We start from the raw sequence: 17645 nt of genomic DNA, 5'->3' as shown, positions 1-17645 counted from the left end.
CGCTCAAAAATTCTTCGGAACCCACATGTTGCTAAAAAAATGAAAAAAATGCACAAATGTATATATTGCAGTATAAGAAGATGTGAAACAAACTGAAGGGCAGCACAGGAAAAAGTGTCTTCAGACAGGAGCATATATATAGGGAACAAGTAACATGTGGAAAAAAGTTGTAATAATGCCACGATGCACTTGGGCATTATGAGCTGCATCATGTGTGATCACCCTGGTTCTTGTAGCACCTCGGAGCTGTCCTCGTCATACCGATCAGCCTGCAGCGGCACTTTGAAGCGCCAACTGTGCCCCACATGCAAGAACTCAGCATAATCAGGTTTGTCTTATGCAGTGTCTACTGTGTGCATGTGTCACATTGCAATAAGACCTTTGTCAAAAATCAGTGCTTCGTCCTTATCGTCTTGTTCACCTTTTGATTGTGCACTAGGCTCTCGAGTAAGCAAGTGCCATTTCATAAATACTTACATTGTGGGCAGCGTTTTCCACTATTTACTGTGTTGAAGTGTTTTGATAGTTCTGCTGTTCAAAAATGTCTTTGTTAATAAAATATTTATAGGTGAACTCTAGAAAATATTTAACGGACTGCTGCAAGAAGAAATGGCAACAATGGTTACTGCTGTTTGGCAAGGCTAAAGCAGCTGACAGGACATGGCCATGCAATTTTTGCATTGCAACTTGCCTACCTAAGTGAAATACCGGAGATAAAAATGACAGCTATGTCGGCCAGTGGAATTTCGTCGTTTCCCTATTCAATGTAGGCCATGTTGACTGCTACTGCATTTCAAACATCCAAAACTATGATACATGCATGCCAGTCAGCTTCAGTCAAAAAGAAGGAGATGTTTATATATAGAGAAAAAGAAATAACACCAAGTTAAAGCATTCACATTTGAAGTGCACTAAATCAGTATTTTATTGCTCTATGACATCTTTCAGCTTTGCCTCTACATTTCTAAGATATTTCAACTTGGCTAATTCAATGCTAGCTTGGTCAAGGCTGTCCTTTTCAAATGCAGCACTTAGCTGCTTAGTCACCTGTTCCATTTCAGTCTGCACAATCTTCAGATATTCTTCTGCTGACTTTTGGTCATGTTGCTCTTCTATAGAAGCCACTTCCTCGTTCAGCTCCATCATGCGACCCAGGAATGCAGCATCAAGCACAACAGAGTCCAGGTCCTTCCCACTAAGCTTAAGTAAATATTTGGCTCTTTTGTCAGGCTTTGATAGGGTCTGGTATGCCTGGTTCACCAGTGCTGACAGGTTGTCTGACAGGACCTGCTCCTTCTGTAAACATACAGAGAAATGGCAGGGGTAGCAGTGTAAGGAGGAATTCCAGAAATACAAATGAACATGAACTCTTGCTCCACAGACTACGAGAGCAATTCGATTGGGAGTTTTTAAGCTAATAATCTTACCCCTACCGTTGTTTTTGCATGAGACAGGGTGTGCTGATGTGATCATCAGTGGTTGAACAATGGAAGTCGCTGGAGGCAGCATTTCAACAAGGGGACTTTTCGTCAGGGCACTGACAAAAAGAATGTTCGGTCCAGCGTCATCTTGTGTTCTCCATCTTCCTCTGAACATCTGTCTATTTAGGGTTTGATTCAATCCAATCCAACTGCTACAACACAAGATACCTTTGTATGTGATGTATGGGTTAAGTGACTAACGAAAACAAGAGAAAAAAAAATGTTAAAAATTCAGTAGATTGTCGTTAGAATCTATATACAGCGATGCTTTGTGTGAGTGCATAAAGAGTCGAAACACGAGTACACGGACGCACGCACACGCACACAAATTATACCGAGCCTTTTGTTAAGCTGAGTTGCTGACTACTAGCGAGTACAACGGACACCTTGAACGCATCATGGTTTCAGAGGCAGCATGTACATACGTACGTAGCGCAAATGGAATCCATATCCTCAAGAAGCGTTTACTTCCTCAATACCGTGCAGCCGCGGATGCGCCAAGGCTAGCTTTCTGGCTCTTTTTTTTTTTTTCCCGCACGGCCGGCACCGCCGCTGATCATGATTTATTGGCATCTCTTATGAAAAATGGCGGTGACAAACAGTCACCTAGCCTGCTTGAGGAGTGTGAGTTACCCATAGAGTTAGTATACATAGTATTTTTATGGAGTTACCGCTGCAGCCACAGCCGCAGATGATTTGGCGGTGCTAAAGGAACGTTGGCTAAAGGAGCCCAGCGGCGCGCGCTGCGCGCGTGCTCTGCTGTGATGGGTTGGCCGATTCGGCAAGGGAACTGGCTGCCAGATCGCGGTGCCCACGGTCATTAAACCCGGCGAGGTTCACAAAAAAAAGAAAGCTTCAAGAGAACAGGCATGTCCAGGTAGTACACACATTTGCACAATGCATCAGCCAACACGCTGTGATCATGCTGCAACAGGCGCCCTTAACCTCGCTTTATTTACTACTGCCTCGAAGAACGAACTAAACAGAATAATTTTGCTCGAGTTGTATTGACATTGGTACACTGCTATACATTTGTGACCGCGGATTTTCCGCAGGTTGCTGAAATATAAATTTATATTTGTGCCGGAGAACATCAGCGGTTCCGTACCTTGGATCTGGTAGCGAACTTGTCGGGGTGAAGCAAGCGCTGCAACTCTCGAAACTTTTCCTGAAGCTTACTGGCGTCGAATTCATATTTCGCCTTTTCGTCAAACACTTCGAAGTAGTTCAGCATGTGAGATATTTCTTGAAGGCTTTCGCACCGGTGACATATAATATCTGTTCTCGTAAGAGCCTCGGAGCAGTTCCAGCAAGCTCCACTTGACGATCGCGCCGCAAGCCGCGCTGGCGGAAACAGCAGAAGGCCGGTTCCCAACAAGTTTTCCTTGTTGTACGCATATAGCGAACATGTTTTACGTGTGGCTGATGGCCGCAACTGTTGATTTTGACCAGCATGTTCAGCAGCGGGAAAGCGAAACCTAGATCTTGCCCCTGAAACCGCAGTGGCAAAACGCTTTAAGGGGGCCGCCATTTTCGCTACTGTGGCACTACCGCAGCGTCACTAGCGGCGTTCATGACATTTATTTTATATTAATTATACCAATGTATGCACACAACATCGAAAGAGCGCCAATTAAAGTGATAATAAATGCAATATAACTAAGGTGTTGAGCCCACATAAGACGTCACTCTTGCTGGCCATTCAAACAGAAGTAAAGTAACACAAAAACAACCAAAACAAGCGTCTGCAATCGGGAGTGACGGAAACCTACGGAATGAGGCGTCCGTAGCGTCCGTTGCAAAGCAATCCGTTGCGCGAATTAATTGACTCGGTGCAAATGACCGCAGTGACTTCTCTTGGCTAAGTAGTGAAAGGCTTAATTGTCAAACTATGTCGAGCAAACCTTCCAGGCCAGCTCCACCTCCACCGAAACCTGGTAAGTCGAATGTCGAACCTAAACTAGCTGGAGAGCGCGATAGGATTCCGACCGCCAATCTCTGCTGGTGTATATTCAAACCTCCTGCTGTATTTACTTGTTAAAGCTCCCGAGAAATAACAGGTGTCGCACCAAATGCAGGCGACAGAGGGAATGGATGACATCGCACAACATAATGTTGTCATCATTTCTAATGAGGCCGCACCCGCGGTTCGGCTAAATATCGCGGCTTAATTTTATGGAAAGAAGACGAACTTAATGCACGCAATCCTGAATAATAGTTTATATAATGAAGTGTGAAGTGATTGCTAGTAAAAGAGCTCGTGAATTTTCTTGACTTGCACATTATATGCAGGCAGCGTGAAAGTCTTCCGAGCACTCTACAAATACCATGCTCAACAGGTGGGTACGGCCGACCGGATACGTGTTAACTTTTGTTCAGGAAAATGATAGAAGTCTGATGTTTCAGCAGGACATGCGGATCGTATTTTCCTTGTATTTCAGCCAGATGAGCTGTCGTTTGAAGAAGGGGACTTGCTGTACGTTTTCGACATGATGTCCGATCCGAACTGGTGGAAAGCACGGTGTGACCGTCGGTCGGGGCTTATTCCGAGTAATTACGGTAAGAACTGTGTTTAAAATGGCGTTGCTGGCACTCGCCTAAGATCTGTTTTTGTTGCAGATTTAATGCAGAATCGTAAACTGTGTATCAATTTTCAAAATAGTTACTGATTTCCATCAACTAAAAAAAAAGGTCAAAATTATGCTGTCCACATTTGCTGAGCTTCAGTTTTTTTTTTCTTAATTATGCTACAAATGTCAATAAAAGCGATTCAGTAGCTGTCTATGAGAGCATTTCATATGCACTTGAAGAGGGAAAGTGCAGTTAGCCAGAAGCTAAAGCTTCCCATTAATTTAAGTGTCGATCAATCTACTCATGCAACCCACTTTTGATACAACTAAACAATGACCAATGGTGGCACAAGGTGGACATGTTGATGTGCACTAGAACGTACATTAAATGGCAAGAAAAGATAACACTGCACTTTACATATCAATATTACGGGTACGAATATCGTTCTTGGTACCTATTTATGTCTGATTTAAGAATTTAGCCAGCGTTGAAACAGTGCAGTAGCATGGTGTGAAGCAAGGAGACAGCACTGCCAGCCCATGTAAACATCCTCGTTCCAGAATTGAGCTTTCTTTAAATATTCATCCATGGCCTAATACTTTGGCGTTACTGCGTCTCAAGGAGGAAAAAAAGGCCGCCGTAGGTGATGGCACTTACTGACCTCTTTGACCATTTAGTTTATCTCAACAGTGGATAGTTCACTGTACATATTTTGCTCTCCATCAGCCTCTGTTTTAGTGAAAAGTACTCTCTGTAGACTCAACAGTAGCGGCATTGCACTGCTGATCCTGAGTTGTGATTGGGATTCCTGGGGGGCAGTCATGATTGGGGCAGACAGAATGCAAGAACGCCTTCATACTCGCATTTCAATATGCAGTAAAGAGGTGCAGATAGGATAAGTCAACCTGGAAGCTTAACAAGGCGCCTTTAACAGCCGCAAAACACCATCGATCAAAATCTGAGGGAATGTTTTTTGCTTCTACAGGCATCTTTGCTGCAGAGAGCAACCAGTTACTGAGCGAGCATGAACCAGAATCGCATGTGTGGACTTGCAGCCAATGTAGAAGTTTTATTTGCGAGGTATTTTCGGATGGCAGTGTGGGCTGAAAATCTGTGTTCGCGTAGCTTGACAGGAGTACAGGTAGCCTTACAAGGCACATGCAGCATTGCAGTTTGTATGAGCATTAAATAATTGTGAGAACTGCATCAAAGGTTTAGGGCAACTAGATAAGGACCGACAAATGTCCAGAACATGTTTTGAGATCTTGATGGAAATTAAATGAAATGGCTTATAATGATAGAATCAAGCATGCTGTTACAGTGTAAGTAAGAATTATAATTTTAATTTGGCACAGAAACCCATGAAAAATGGTATGTTGTATCACACTGTGCCAAAACTCTGGTGCTAGAGTTGGATGCTGATTACGTAACAACACATGAGTGATTTTGTATGTGTGTGAGTGTGTATGTATGTGTGTGAGCGAGTGAATAACCCGAGTTCTGTGTTCTCCCTCTGAGATACAAAATTCCGTCATCTAGTTGTGCTGTTAATGGGTACCAGCACTACATGAATAACATAACTGGAATACCCTACCCCTTGTTGCCATTTCCAGTGTATGACTGCTATTGCACTCACCTATCACTGTTTCTAGCATACCTCTAGTGTATGCCGACTGAAGTACTATAGCGCCAAACAGACGACACAGGAAGAAGAGACACGGACGAGCGCTTACTGACAACTGATGCTTTAATGACGGAAACACACAATATATATACACAGATTTGGCGGCGCAACTCGCGCATTGTCAAAACATCACATGGTAAATGGGCAAAAGGCGATAGAACGATTGTGAATGTGACGTTCGTGAAGATGACACGTGGTGTACAGGGCCAAATGACTATAAATGATAATGGTAACGTGATACACAAACACCGCCGTAAGGGAGTACTCCTTAAAAACTAAAAGATTAGGAATGTTCAATCTTTTAGTTTTTAAGGAGTACTCCCTTACGGCGGTGTTTGTGTATCACGTTACCATTATCATTTATAGTCATTTGGCCCTGTACACCACGTGTCATCTTCACGAACGTCACATTCACAATCGTTCTATCGCCTTTTGCCCATTTACCATGTGATGTTTTGACAATGCGCGAGTTGCGCCGCCAAATCTGTGTATATATATTGTGTGTTTCCGTCATTAAAGCATCAGTTGTCAGTAAGCGCTCGTCCGTGTCTCTTCTTCCTGTGTCGTCTGTTTGGCGCTATAGTACTTCAGTAATGCACCAACTAGCCCAACAAAAAGTTTTGCTCTAGTGTATGACTTCATAAACTTGATCACAGCTGCAGATTGGAAAATTCTGATTAAAAATGCTCCACAATGTTTCCAGCATTAATGCTGTAGGATTGGACATTCTGAAAGTAAGCTTTACATCTTACTAAAGAAGGGGGCACCATAAAAATTGGTTGTCATTCCCTTTAAGTAATCACAATAAGCAACAGCATTAAACACATCATATATAGCAAATATTAGCATGATTGGACAGTTTGCAGTGGTTTGTTAGTTTATGTAGAACTTTGTACACTGCTTTAATAAAAAGATTGAATTCAGTCTGACTGTTCATTCACATGCTCTCTGTTGCTGCAGTTGAAGAGAATGCGGAGGAAGTGCTTCACCCTCTTCATGAGTCAGCAAAACGAGGCAACCTGCAGTTCCTAGAAGAATGTCTCTCTAACAAGGTTGTTCCTGATAACACAATTCTTTTTTCAACATTCATAAATGACATACTCATACACGCATGTGTAAAGTTGAACTACTAGCTAGTCTTGCATACTTACAGTCAAACCTTGTTCTAACAAAGCCACATCCCATGAAAATTTTCCTTAATCATTAAATTATGTACAATATTCATTATAAGCATATATTCATTATGCACTAATGTCAACAAGAAAATTTTATATTTCTTTTTTTAATTTTATATTATACTGCCAGTCTGAATGGTGTAACACACTGCCAGTCTGAATTCCAGACTTTAGGCAGGAGGGGGTGATATACATTGGAAGTAACACAATATAGGAAATTTAGGTGTATAAAAGGAACAATATGAAATGCAGAGCAAACAAGAATGCAGTGCAAGAAGGATCACTTGTTCAGAACAAAAGCCTGAATGAACTACAGCTACACATCGGAAGCATCTCCATTGCTCAGATCTAACGGCATTTTATCGTTACAGAAATGAAATAAATACTCACTTGGACTACTTGTTTATAAATCTGTTAACGGAAAGCTCCCATTCCCTATAATTACTACCAGCCAGTATCCATATTCCACGTCTACCCGTTTCGCTTCTACCAACAGCTATTTACTACCAAAACCTAGAACTAATTATGGTAAATTTACTACTAATTTTTCAGCCACACTACTTTGGAACTCATTACCGTGTCATATTAAGATATCCTCTCATTTTTACACATTCAAATCAAACCTTCGTAAATTTTTGCACTCAATATAACAATGTGATCGTTATCATTTTATTAATAAGTGCTTTGTGTCGTTAATGTTTTACAGCGTAAGCAAGTGACTAACTTAATATGGTGTCTTTTGTGTTTTTATATAGCTGCTTTGTATTTATATATCCTACTCACTTGTAATGGGAGGTCCCCTGTACAGTCTGTTGACTATGGGACCTCCCTCTGTATGTATGTATAATCCCCATTTGTAACCTTATTAATACGCAAATAAAACAAAGTGATATAACACTATAGCAATGGCAAATGCCACTTACACAATGAGTAGTGATGAAGCAGATACAGGCATTGTACATAAACGTAATGTCAAGTACCATGTAAAAAAACTGCACAAGATTACACTGAAAGACAAGAGCGACGGCAAATACCACCTAAAACGATAATTATAATATGAAGCGCAATATAGTATAAGTACATGAGAGCATGTCCAGTTACACAAGTGACAACAAATCCATTCACAAAAGAAATAGTCTATTTGCATGCAGGATCAGAACAACAGCACATTGTAAAATAAAACAAAGTAAGAAGGGTCACTAAGCTAATGCAAGCAACACTACACCTGAAATGAAAGTTATACATGAAATTTGTTATATCCATGTTCATTATGTTGAGGTTCGGCTGCAATTGCAAAATGTATCTTCCTCTGTGCTGTGTTCAGTGATAACTTACGAAGTTTTCCCTGAAGCGCCTTGTACAAAGAGAAGGCTAAGTCCTTGTTCTACCATCCAAGGAAGCCAAGTGGCTATGGCACTTGGCTGAGCTGAAGGTCACGGTTTCGATCACGGCTGTGGTGGCCGCATTTAAATGGGGACAGAATGCAAAAACGCTTGTGTACGTAGATTTAGTTGCACGTTTAAGAAATCTAGGTTGTAAAAATTAATCCATTGCCCCCACTACAGTATGCACCTCATAATCAGATCATGACTGTGGCACGTAAAAGAGTACTTTTTTTAATTCTTTGAAGTTGTTGTTCTAACACGTTCTTCTGATTATATCAATGCACTCATTTCAGGTTTCAGTCAATAGCCTTGATAAGGCTGGGTGCACAGCATTGCATTGGGCAGCACACGGAGGTCATGTGGAGTGTGCTCAAATATTGCTTTCCATAACTGGGGTTCAAGTTGATGTACAGGTATGTATATCACCTGACATACAGAGCTTTATGCGTTATGGGCATAATGTGGTGGCCATTTTTTATCTGCATAGAACAATGGCTGGTGGCATTAAAGATCAAATGTAATGAAATTTCACTTTGACTAAATTGGTTGTAAATTGGTTGAAATGGTTGCAAATGAAATGAAACATATGGCAAAGCTGCAAGGCTGCTAATTGTCTAATTTTTCGATTAATATCCTTTAAATAGCACCTAAGCACCTGGTGGTTAGCAAATATTACACAAATCCAAGACTACTGCCCTTGATGATTTCAATATACCACAGATGCTACCCAGCCTTGGAAGTAATGCTAACAACCTATGCTGGTTCTGAGTGTTCCAGTTTCTGTCATTTCTGGTGAGCAGTAATGGTAGTGTTTTTTTTTCCAGTTCTGGTATGAGTTATATACTTTTGCTAGCCTTTTTGCTATGCATACAGCTGTATCTAAAACATAAAACATTGCACGGAGGCTACTCATTGTCTACATTATGGAAAACTAAGATTTTTATCCGACCAAAATTTAATTCCGTTTGGCCTCCAAATCCTTGTGTGTTTCAGTTCAGCATTCTAATTTCTGCTTTTATCATGGAAATCTACTGCATTGACATGCCGGATTACCTGTGAGATTATGCAACAAGTTGGATTAGGTGTGAACATGTAAGATTACAGGTCACATGTGATGTTAGATTTGGTGAGCTGTGATATGCTCGTAGTGTTACAGCGTAAAAGTGCATGAAGAGGAAGAAGTAGGGATATGACACAAGCTGTCCATGCCATTCCTACTTATTCATCACGTTTGAAGCTGCAACTCCACAAACTGGTCCTAACTCAGCTGTTAACGTTTCAAGCTTCTTCCAGAGACAGTGATGCCATGCTTGCAGTAGATGAACATATCGCTTAAAATTTAATGGGTTTTTCTATAAGTTACAGAAGACAAAGGTTAAAGGTCACTTTTGAAGAGTGATGTTGGCCCTGGTTTTCTGCAGAACAAACTTGGTGACACGCCGCTCCACTCTAGTGCTTGGAAGGGACACAGCGACATTGTTCGCATGCTGCTTGCTGCAGGTTTGTGACACTTCTGCCTCTTCACTCGAGCATGGAAGAAGTGCCTGTTGCAACCTACTCCTCTTGTTGTATGCCATGTACAGGAGCCAACAAAAATGTAAAGAACAAAGAAGGAAGAACACCACTCGAACTTGCAAGTGATCCAGAAACTGTTGCCTTACTGAAGTCATCTCAGAGGACCTGTGAGTATTCCTTGCACATTTTATGCTGTTAGTTGGTTGCTTCTAGATTGCTGCAAATTCGCACTAAATTTAGAGGAAAAGAGATTTAGTATTTCTCTGAATAATAGGCCATGTTGATAACATGTCGACAACACAAACAACTGTGTCAACTTTCTGTGGTTCTGAAGCATAAGTTACAGGAGCGATTATGGTCACTCAGTGCACCACTGTGCTAAATTGCACCAACATTTTGCAGCAAGGTTAAAGGGAGTTCCACAGTTGTTCTTATGCAGTGACATTGGCCAACGAAGGGGAACTTGCTTGCTGTGGTGTGGTTGCTATAAAATGTAATTCAGAGAAGAGCCAGCAATGCAGCCTGCATCAGAGCCCTGGAGCAGCTTTGTGACCAGGGCATTGGTGAATATGTGCAGATGGATGCTGACGCTGGTTATGAATTGTCACTAAGAACGACACAGCCCTTCCAGGCTGTAGTAATGTGAAGCCAGATGCCAGCATTGGCTGAGCCGGAACAGCATGCATGAACACATGTTGGATATAACAGGCAATATAGAAGTACTAAGCTCGGATATAGCGTGGCATTTGGAAAGGCTGAAGTACAGCAAAGGAGTTGCCTGCTGAAATGTAATTTCATGGCCTCTTATGCGTGATGTGGTGCTAAAGCTTCATGATTTAAATTACCAGTGGTTCTTGGCAGCTGCATCAGGGGACTAACTGTAGACACTGTAATCCTGTTTTTGAGTCACAAAATATGACCCATTGCATTGGCAGTTCTCACTCAATAAACTGAGAAGCACCAAGCATGATTGCCAGCTATGCATTTATCAAAATCATATTATGTGAAGCCTTCAGTTGGATTATACCAATGAACTTGACAGGGCAACCTCAGTGCTGGCTTAGCTGGTGGAAGTAAACTTGCTGTCAAGACTGTGCTAAAGTGTAAAAACCTTGATTGGCCACAAGTAAGACTAACTCCTGGACCGCCTGATTGATATTCACTCAATAGATTAATCTGAATTGGCACGTTTAGAAGCATGCACTAAGTCAACCGCCATGTGGCATTAATAGCATGCATATGCTGGGTGGCACTAATGACACCTCTGTCACAAAATCTGCAACATGCTAAAATGCTCTGGCATGTTACAAACTCTTCAGCCATGCTTTAAAGAAAATGAATTGTTTGCAACCACTACACTTCCGAAAAAGATGTAAGCAGATTGAATGAACCTAGCAGTGCTTATTTGCTCATGGCATGTGTGCTATAGTTCATGGTACCAATAACCTGCTCACGAAATCCAAGTTATCACTGTCCCAAAAATTTTAGCTTGAAGCATCATGATGGAGATTCATTTGGAGCGGTGTCTTCAGAGCAGTACTGACACAATGCAGGGTCTGGCTGTTGTCATAAATAATTTTATGGGCTTCCTTTCAGCAAAAGAGCCTTACACTAATGGTTGCATGATGCAAACAATTAAATTTTGTGTTTTCCTTTATAATATACAATCTCCACACACAATGCCAGAAAAGTTATCTTTAAATATTTGACAGGTTCGTCAGCCTGTCCTAAGTAGCCATTTCATTAGAATAGGAAAGTTAAGGATATTCTGAGTTGGTGCTAAGTCAATGTGAACAACATTGCATTGGTTTTACCTGTACAGATTGAACCCACCCTTTTTACTCGTCAAAGTGCATTGTGTGCATAATTGCATACATTGCAGATGTGGTCACTTTCACACAAATCAGATGCTTAAGTACTTAACTTTTAAGATGTTGATACATCGCTCATTTGTCAATCTTTTCTTATTTTTTGACATTGTCTGTCAGTTTTTCTACCACTTTTTTTGGAACTTTAACAATGAACGAACCATATGGAAGAATCAAAGAAACAAAGGCAGCTAAAGCAATTAGGTATGCATGCTGGCTCGCTTAACAGCCAAGACTAGCAAGCCAATTATTCAATTCGTTCAGGTGGCTCTGGCTGCATAAGTCAGCCATAGTTAACATGTTTTTTGCTTCGAATTTAAGCGTACACTAAAGCAATGAATACAGCTGCTCGCCTACTCTCTCCAAGTAACTTGGCACCTATTGTAGCACAATGCACGCAATCATGTACATCTGTTGCAGTAATTTGAGCTTTTTTGTTGTTGAAATTTTTTCATTTTGTCTCAGGCTCAAGAGAGCCACTCCAAATAAAAAAAATGTTTTCGGAGCATGGAATGGGAGCATAGAAATTTAAATAAGATTTCATTGCATCTAATGCACCTTCCCTTAAATCAGAGGCCCCATATGACCATTACATTTCTCATATAAATTCAAGGCTGAGTTGTGAAATTGCAAGAAACTCAAGCCTTGATGAATTCTGTGCTACGCAAAATTTTGCAGTTGGCTGTACATTTCGCAAAATAACATTCCTTTTCTTATAAAATAAGAAGTGGTGCCTAGAACAGTAAAAGCTTGGCTCAAGTTATGCAAGCAACACAATATAGTACTGTTTAACAATATAAATGATGCTAAAGAGATACATTTACTGATGCATTAGAAAGCCCCAATAACCTGAGCACAGTAATATTTTCTTTTAGCATTTCTAGTTCTTAGCAAATCATGAAAGCAGGCATCATTGCTTCTCGAAAAATGTGGGTTGAAAAAATGCTTGCTTTTACTTGTGTCTGCTTTGACATAAGTAATGTAAGTGAGTAATGAGTCAGGGGCTGGTGATCTTTACTAAGTGGGTGCTACTGGAGCTTTTCGATGAACCGTCAGCTTCGTTCGGCTTCATTACGTTGGCTTAGCTAAGCTAGTTGGTGTTGCCCAAAGTGGAGGTGGACAAGTAGACAGCTTTATGCAAAGTACTTGGCACAAGTGTCTTCATTGGGCGAGATCTTTTGTAAGTGGACTCAGGAGGATGGGATCAGGCACAGTGACGTCATGGTGTCTTAGGTGCCAAGCAGAGCACAAGAAAAGAGGGTGGACAGTGGTGCATATCGCACCTGAATCTGTACCGAGTAGCCCTATTTCAGACTTTAAGGGGCATGTGGGGCTGAAGAGTCAACTTTTGAACTGCTGCACCAATTTTGATAAAAATTTTAGGGATGGTTTATTTTCTTGTTTCTTGTCATTAGAATACGTTCTCAATTTGAGCACACTAGCATGAAGAGAGAAGAGCTTATAGGTGTCACATTGAGCAATCAAGTGTGTCAACTTAGGAACACTATCATTTCAAAAATAATAAGCGTATACTAATTGTTTGTGATTAGATGCCTTCTAGATGGTTTATAGTGCAGAATAAGGCAAGTCGCGTATTTTTTATGTCATTTCTGTAAAAATGTCATCACTCTAAAAACGAAGTTCATTTCTTTTGTTGTTATTGTATGTCAGACATCTGATAATTTATTGTGTTGGAAAATATTTCTGGATCTAAAAAGTACCTCACCTTGTTCTTGACAACATTTCAGTTTAGAAACCACCTTGTAAGCAGCTTTTGGCAAAACAGTTTGGAAATGACAGTTTTCCTAAAAGTTTTGTTCGGCCAAAAAGTGCAAGTTGAGAAAAATGAGCTTAAAGATTTTAGAACATGCTATCTTATATTAAGACGAAGAATTATTATAAATTATTAAAAGTGCCCTGCTTCATAGGCTTGACCATCCTCTTCAATTTAAACCTGCTCTGCAGCAATTGCTTCAAGTTGTCCTTGCTTTTTTTTTAAGCTTTATAATGTTGCAGCAACCTTATCTGTGCTCGTAGACAAGCATGCCACAGCCTGAATTATGACTTTATTTTTTAGTTTCTACTTTGCGATCTGCTGTACTCTCGATGGAAGGTCTCCCATGATTTAAAAACCGTGAAAAAGAAACTTTCTAATGCGGTCATTCACTCCGTGTTTGGTTTCTTGTGTACCCTGCGGTTGCATCTTGAATGCAATGTTCATGGGCGCTCTCGACGAGGAGCGTGCACCACTATTACAAGAAGAGAGCTAATTTTCTTCTTTTCTACAGCGCAGAGTGCAACAAAATTTGGTAACGAGCTTTTTTATATGTCTAGAAATTCAAAATAAATACATTTTTCTTTTGAAAATCTCGATTTTATCCCCCCCTCCCCCTTAAGATAGAGTGTCATTCATAGCCAGGAAAGATGTCAACTCACTAACTGTTCCATTTTATTGTATACGAATGCAAGCACTTATAATGTACATGTCGTTCCATGATGAGGCTTGTCATTTGTGATTTCAAATTCACTTCAACTCACAAAGTCGAGGCACCGGATAAATTGCACATCACAGGATTTCATATTGGAAGATTCTTTAAATAAATAAATATCCTTTTCAGTGTGCAAAACACAGGAAGGCAGGAAAAAGGTAACAGGACAGAGCACACACTAACAACTAAGTTTGTTGCTCTTATGGCGAGAGTATAAGTACAGTCAGAGGGGGCGGGGGAGCTGAAGGAGGGGGGAAATAACTGCATATGTGCATGTACAAGAACACGTATCACCTCAAGAGATGCTGATTTTCATCACCTGGTAAGTTAACGGAACACACTCTCGTGCATTTCTTTTCACCTGCACCATGAATAAGAAAGCCCTCATGAACTTTACGTGCCCTTTGGCACTGTATTTGGCCACAGCTTGGCAATCGTCAAAAATAGGGGCGCACTTGCACTTAGAAGAGCGACTTACCAGGTGGCCATAGTACCTACAGACCTGTGCATCACATTGGCGGGCTCTCTAAGGTGGTCATAAGTCCACCGCCCTGTCTGGCCAATGTAGCAGTGACCACACGATAAACCTGTGGTGCATTCCACATACTTCTTTTTAAATTTTTCTTCTGAAAGTGTGGCCTGGAAGTGAAATGAAAGTTTACGCGCTTAAAAAGGGACCCTAACTTAGTATATGCTGTAAATACAAGCAAGTGCACCCTAGTTTTGACAATTGCCAAGTTGTGGCCAAATACAGTTACTAGAGGGCACATGAAATTCATGAGGCCTTTCTTATTCATAGTGCAGGTGAAATGCATGAATGTGCCTTCTATTAACTTACTAGACAATGAATATCAATATCTCTTAAATTGATGTGTGTTCTTGTACGTGTACTTATATTCCCACTATCTGGGCAATGAACTTGGTTGTTAATGTGCACTCTGTCCTGTCGCATTCTTCATTTGTTCCCACATTTTGCGCACTAGAAATTATTTTTTCTTGTCTAAACAATGTTTCACCAAGCAGCCCAAACTGCTACCCTTTTGCCTTTTGCACCAGTCCTGCATGTTTTGCAGGACTGGTGCCCAAGACCTATTCATTGTTGCATTTTTTTCAACCCTTGCAGATACAAATATGGCATTAGTGCATTTTATATAGAAAATGTAATGAAACATCACTACATCAAAGTTTGATGTGGCCAACAGAGGTATGAAGGTATCAACCAAGCTATTGAGCCAACAATTAGCTTACGTGAATGCACAGCAACTGGCACAATATGACACAGCAATTAGTTAATATCAATACAATGGACTGACCAGCCCATAGTAACAAATTAGAGCTCTGAACCCAAGCAGAATGTTGCATTAGTGACTTATACAATGCGGTATACGACACACACTAAACATTTTATTTCACTTTAGTGTCTCTCCAATTCCAGCACTTTTTCTTGTTTCTTAGATGTTTATCAATTTCATATTCACATCCTATTGTTTAAGTGTTGTGGCGTGGAGATTAAAGTTCTCATATCTCTCTTTCAGCCATTTCTACGGATCCTGAAGAGTACCTCCAGTCAGATGAGGATTCAAATTGACGAATAACTGATGCCCATTTCACAAGGCTCCAGCTTTGATTGTTTCTACAGTAAGGACTATGCATGAGCAGAATGCATAAGAATTTTATTCAACTGACGTGGCATTAAATCTGTTTTTTATATTGAAGCTGCATTTGCATGATCATAGCTTGATACTCACTATGTCTCTTGAGTGACTACCCAGCATGAACACTGAAATGGCTGTACTGCAGGTGAACAAAAGTGTGACATGCTGCATGCAATTAATCGGGAGCAAATTGTATCCTGTGTGTGTTAAGCTATCTTGCGTAAGTACCAAGCACAAACACTGAAAAAGGCTGTACTGCAACACAAGAATAGTACAACATGCTGCATGAAATTACTGGGAAGCGAGTTATGCAAGTGTGAAAGGCAGAGTGCTCTGGTCTGGGTTGCCCATGTTCTGTCACCATGGGTTCTTATCTTGCACATGTGGTTTTGCATGTATATGCAAATTGTTAACATTTTGCCATTCAGCTTAATTCAGCAGCCAGCCATTGTTTTGGGGACGCAAATCAGGAAAACCTATCAAAGGCTTGGCTGTGGTGTGTTGCTTAGAGCAGATGCTAAATTGCAGTAATTTGAACTAGATACATCTGCAGAAATATGTACTGCTAAAAGGAAGTTATAGCTCCGAAGCTCATAATAAATACACAGGAACATAGAAATCATTTTAATTGGCATCAAGTGCACCAATCTTGATGAAACTTGCTGTATTAAAAGGTTTAAATCTGCTGACTGTTCGGAGCAGATTATTGATTTAAGCCATCAGCTTCTGTTTCTTACAAAAACTCGAAAACCTAACTCAGCAATACCTTAAAAACCTTAACTCAGCAATAAAAGAAGAAAGTGATATCACAATTCTGCAACTTAATAGATTGTGACATCTAAAGCAGACAGAAGTAATGTATTTTACTCTACTCTGAATAATACCAATTGTCTATGAATATGACTCTTGCAGAATCTTGAGGAAATTTTGCAAGAAGTTTGAGGTCCTAAATTAAAGTTTTGCTTCCAACAGGGGGCAAAGTTTTGATAGCTTAAATGCAACAAATTTCATTCAGAGTAACACAGCAATTGTCTGACTAGAGGGTTGCTGTGTGTTACACGTGTTTGAATAAGGTAATCACAATTGTCTCCAAGTTGAGTCTCCCTGTAGCGCACTTGACAAACACTGCCCGTTGCCAGTAATAGTGAAATTGGAGAATGCACCATAGGAGATAGATAAAACAATTAAGCGAGAAATCTGTAGAAGAAAAGGAATTCAATAGAGTCAACTTCTGTTAATTCTACCCTGATGGGACCGACGAAATTGATCTGATTATTTAGCGGGTCAGATTAAACAAGATGCAGAAAGAAAGCCAAAATGCAGTGCTGATTCATTTGGCAGTACTATTTGCCTGAATTTAACACGCCCCCTAAGCAAACGAGCACCCACTTTATGTGTCCAAAGCAGAAAACTAACGTAGAAATAAAATTAAAGCTCCTAAACAAAGTAGAAATCTAACTCGTACCAGATTTTTAGCAAGAAAAATGGGCAAGGTGTACATTGGCGGCCGGAACCCTAAGGTCAGCTTTGCTGCACGATATTTTGAAGTCAGCTTTGCTGCACTACAGTGCTGTTGGGTAAGTTATACAAACGCCACAAAGGCGATTTTAGTTTCGTATCCTATTGCATCGTGCAGTCAATTTTTGGTCCAATTTTCCTGAAAAAAAGAAATGAAATACACGCATTAGGGTTGGATAACTACTGTAATTAGACATTATGAGCTACGGTTATTGCTCGAAAATCTATGTAGTGCTGACTGGCCAAGTTCAGATTATCTGGCAAAGGCCAATTTCGAGATCGAAATAACGAAAGCTTAGGCCCA

The 17645-nt window shown here is 40.5% G+C and overlaps 2 protein-coding genes across 3 annotated transcripts; one reads left to right on the top strand and one right to left on the bottom strand.

The window, feature by feature from the left end:
- Window positions 1–894: 894 nt before the first annotated feature.
- Window positions 895–3050, bottom strand: Hsc20 (iron-sulfur cluster co-chaperone protein HscB-like protein, mitochondrial). Its single transcript, XM_065435384.2, has 2 exons — window positions 2590–3050; window positions 895–1296 (listed from the first exon to the last, which is right to left on the bottom strand). Exons 1-2 carry the CDS (start codon window positions 3010–3012, stop codon window positions 925–927), a joined length of 795 nt encoding a protein of 264 aa, XP_065291456.1. The 5' UTR covers window positions 3013–3050; the 3' UTR covers window positions 895–924.
- Window positions 3051–3254: 204 nt separating this feature from the next.
- LOC135904551 (osteoclast-stimulating factor 1-like) lies at window positions 3255–15883 on the top strand. Of its 2 annotated transcripts, XM_065435400.1 has the most exons (8): window positions 3255–3418; window positions 3774–3820; window positions 3923–4040; window positions 6697–6788; window positions 8590–8709; window positions 9718–9796; window positions 9880–9978; window positions 15704–15883. In XM_065435400.1, the coding sequence occupies exons 1-8, from the start codon at window positions 3373–3375 to the stop codon at window positions 15754–15756; spliced, it is 654 nt and encodes a 217-aa protein (XP_065291472.1). In that variant the 5' UTR covers window positions 3255–3372; the 3' UTR covers window positions 15757–15883. The 2 variants fall into 2 exon arrangements, with proteins under 2 accessions (XP_065291472.1, XP_065291479.1); XM_065435407.1 differs by lacking the exon at window positions 9718–9796 and having other exon boundaries at window positions 9797–9978.
- Window positions 15884–17645: the final 1762 nt, after the last annotated feature.

Source organism: Dermacentor albipictus, chromosome 1, assembly GCF_038994185.2.
Source record: "Dermacentor albipictus isolate Rhodes 1998 colony chromosome 1, USDA_Dalb.pri_finalv2, whole genome shotgun sequence".
NCBI lineage: Eukaryota > Metazoa > Arthropoda > Arachnida > Ixodida > Ixodidae > Dermacentor > Dermacentor albipictus.
The sequence above is the reverse complement of the archived record's forward strand: the minus strand, read 5'-3'. Positions and strand labels throughout refer to the sequence as shown.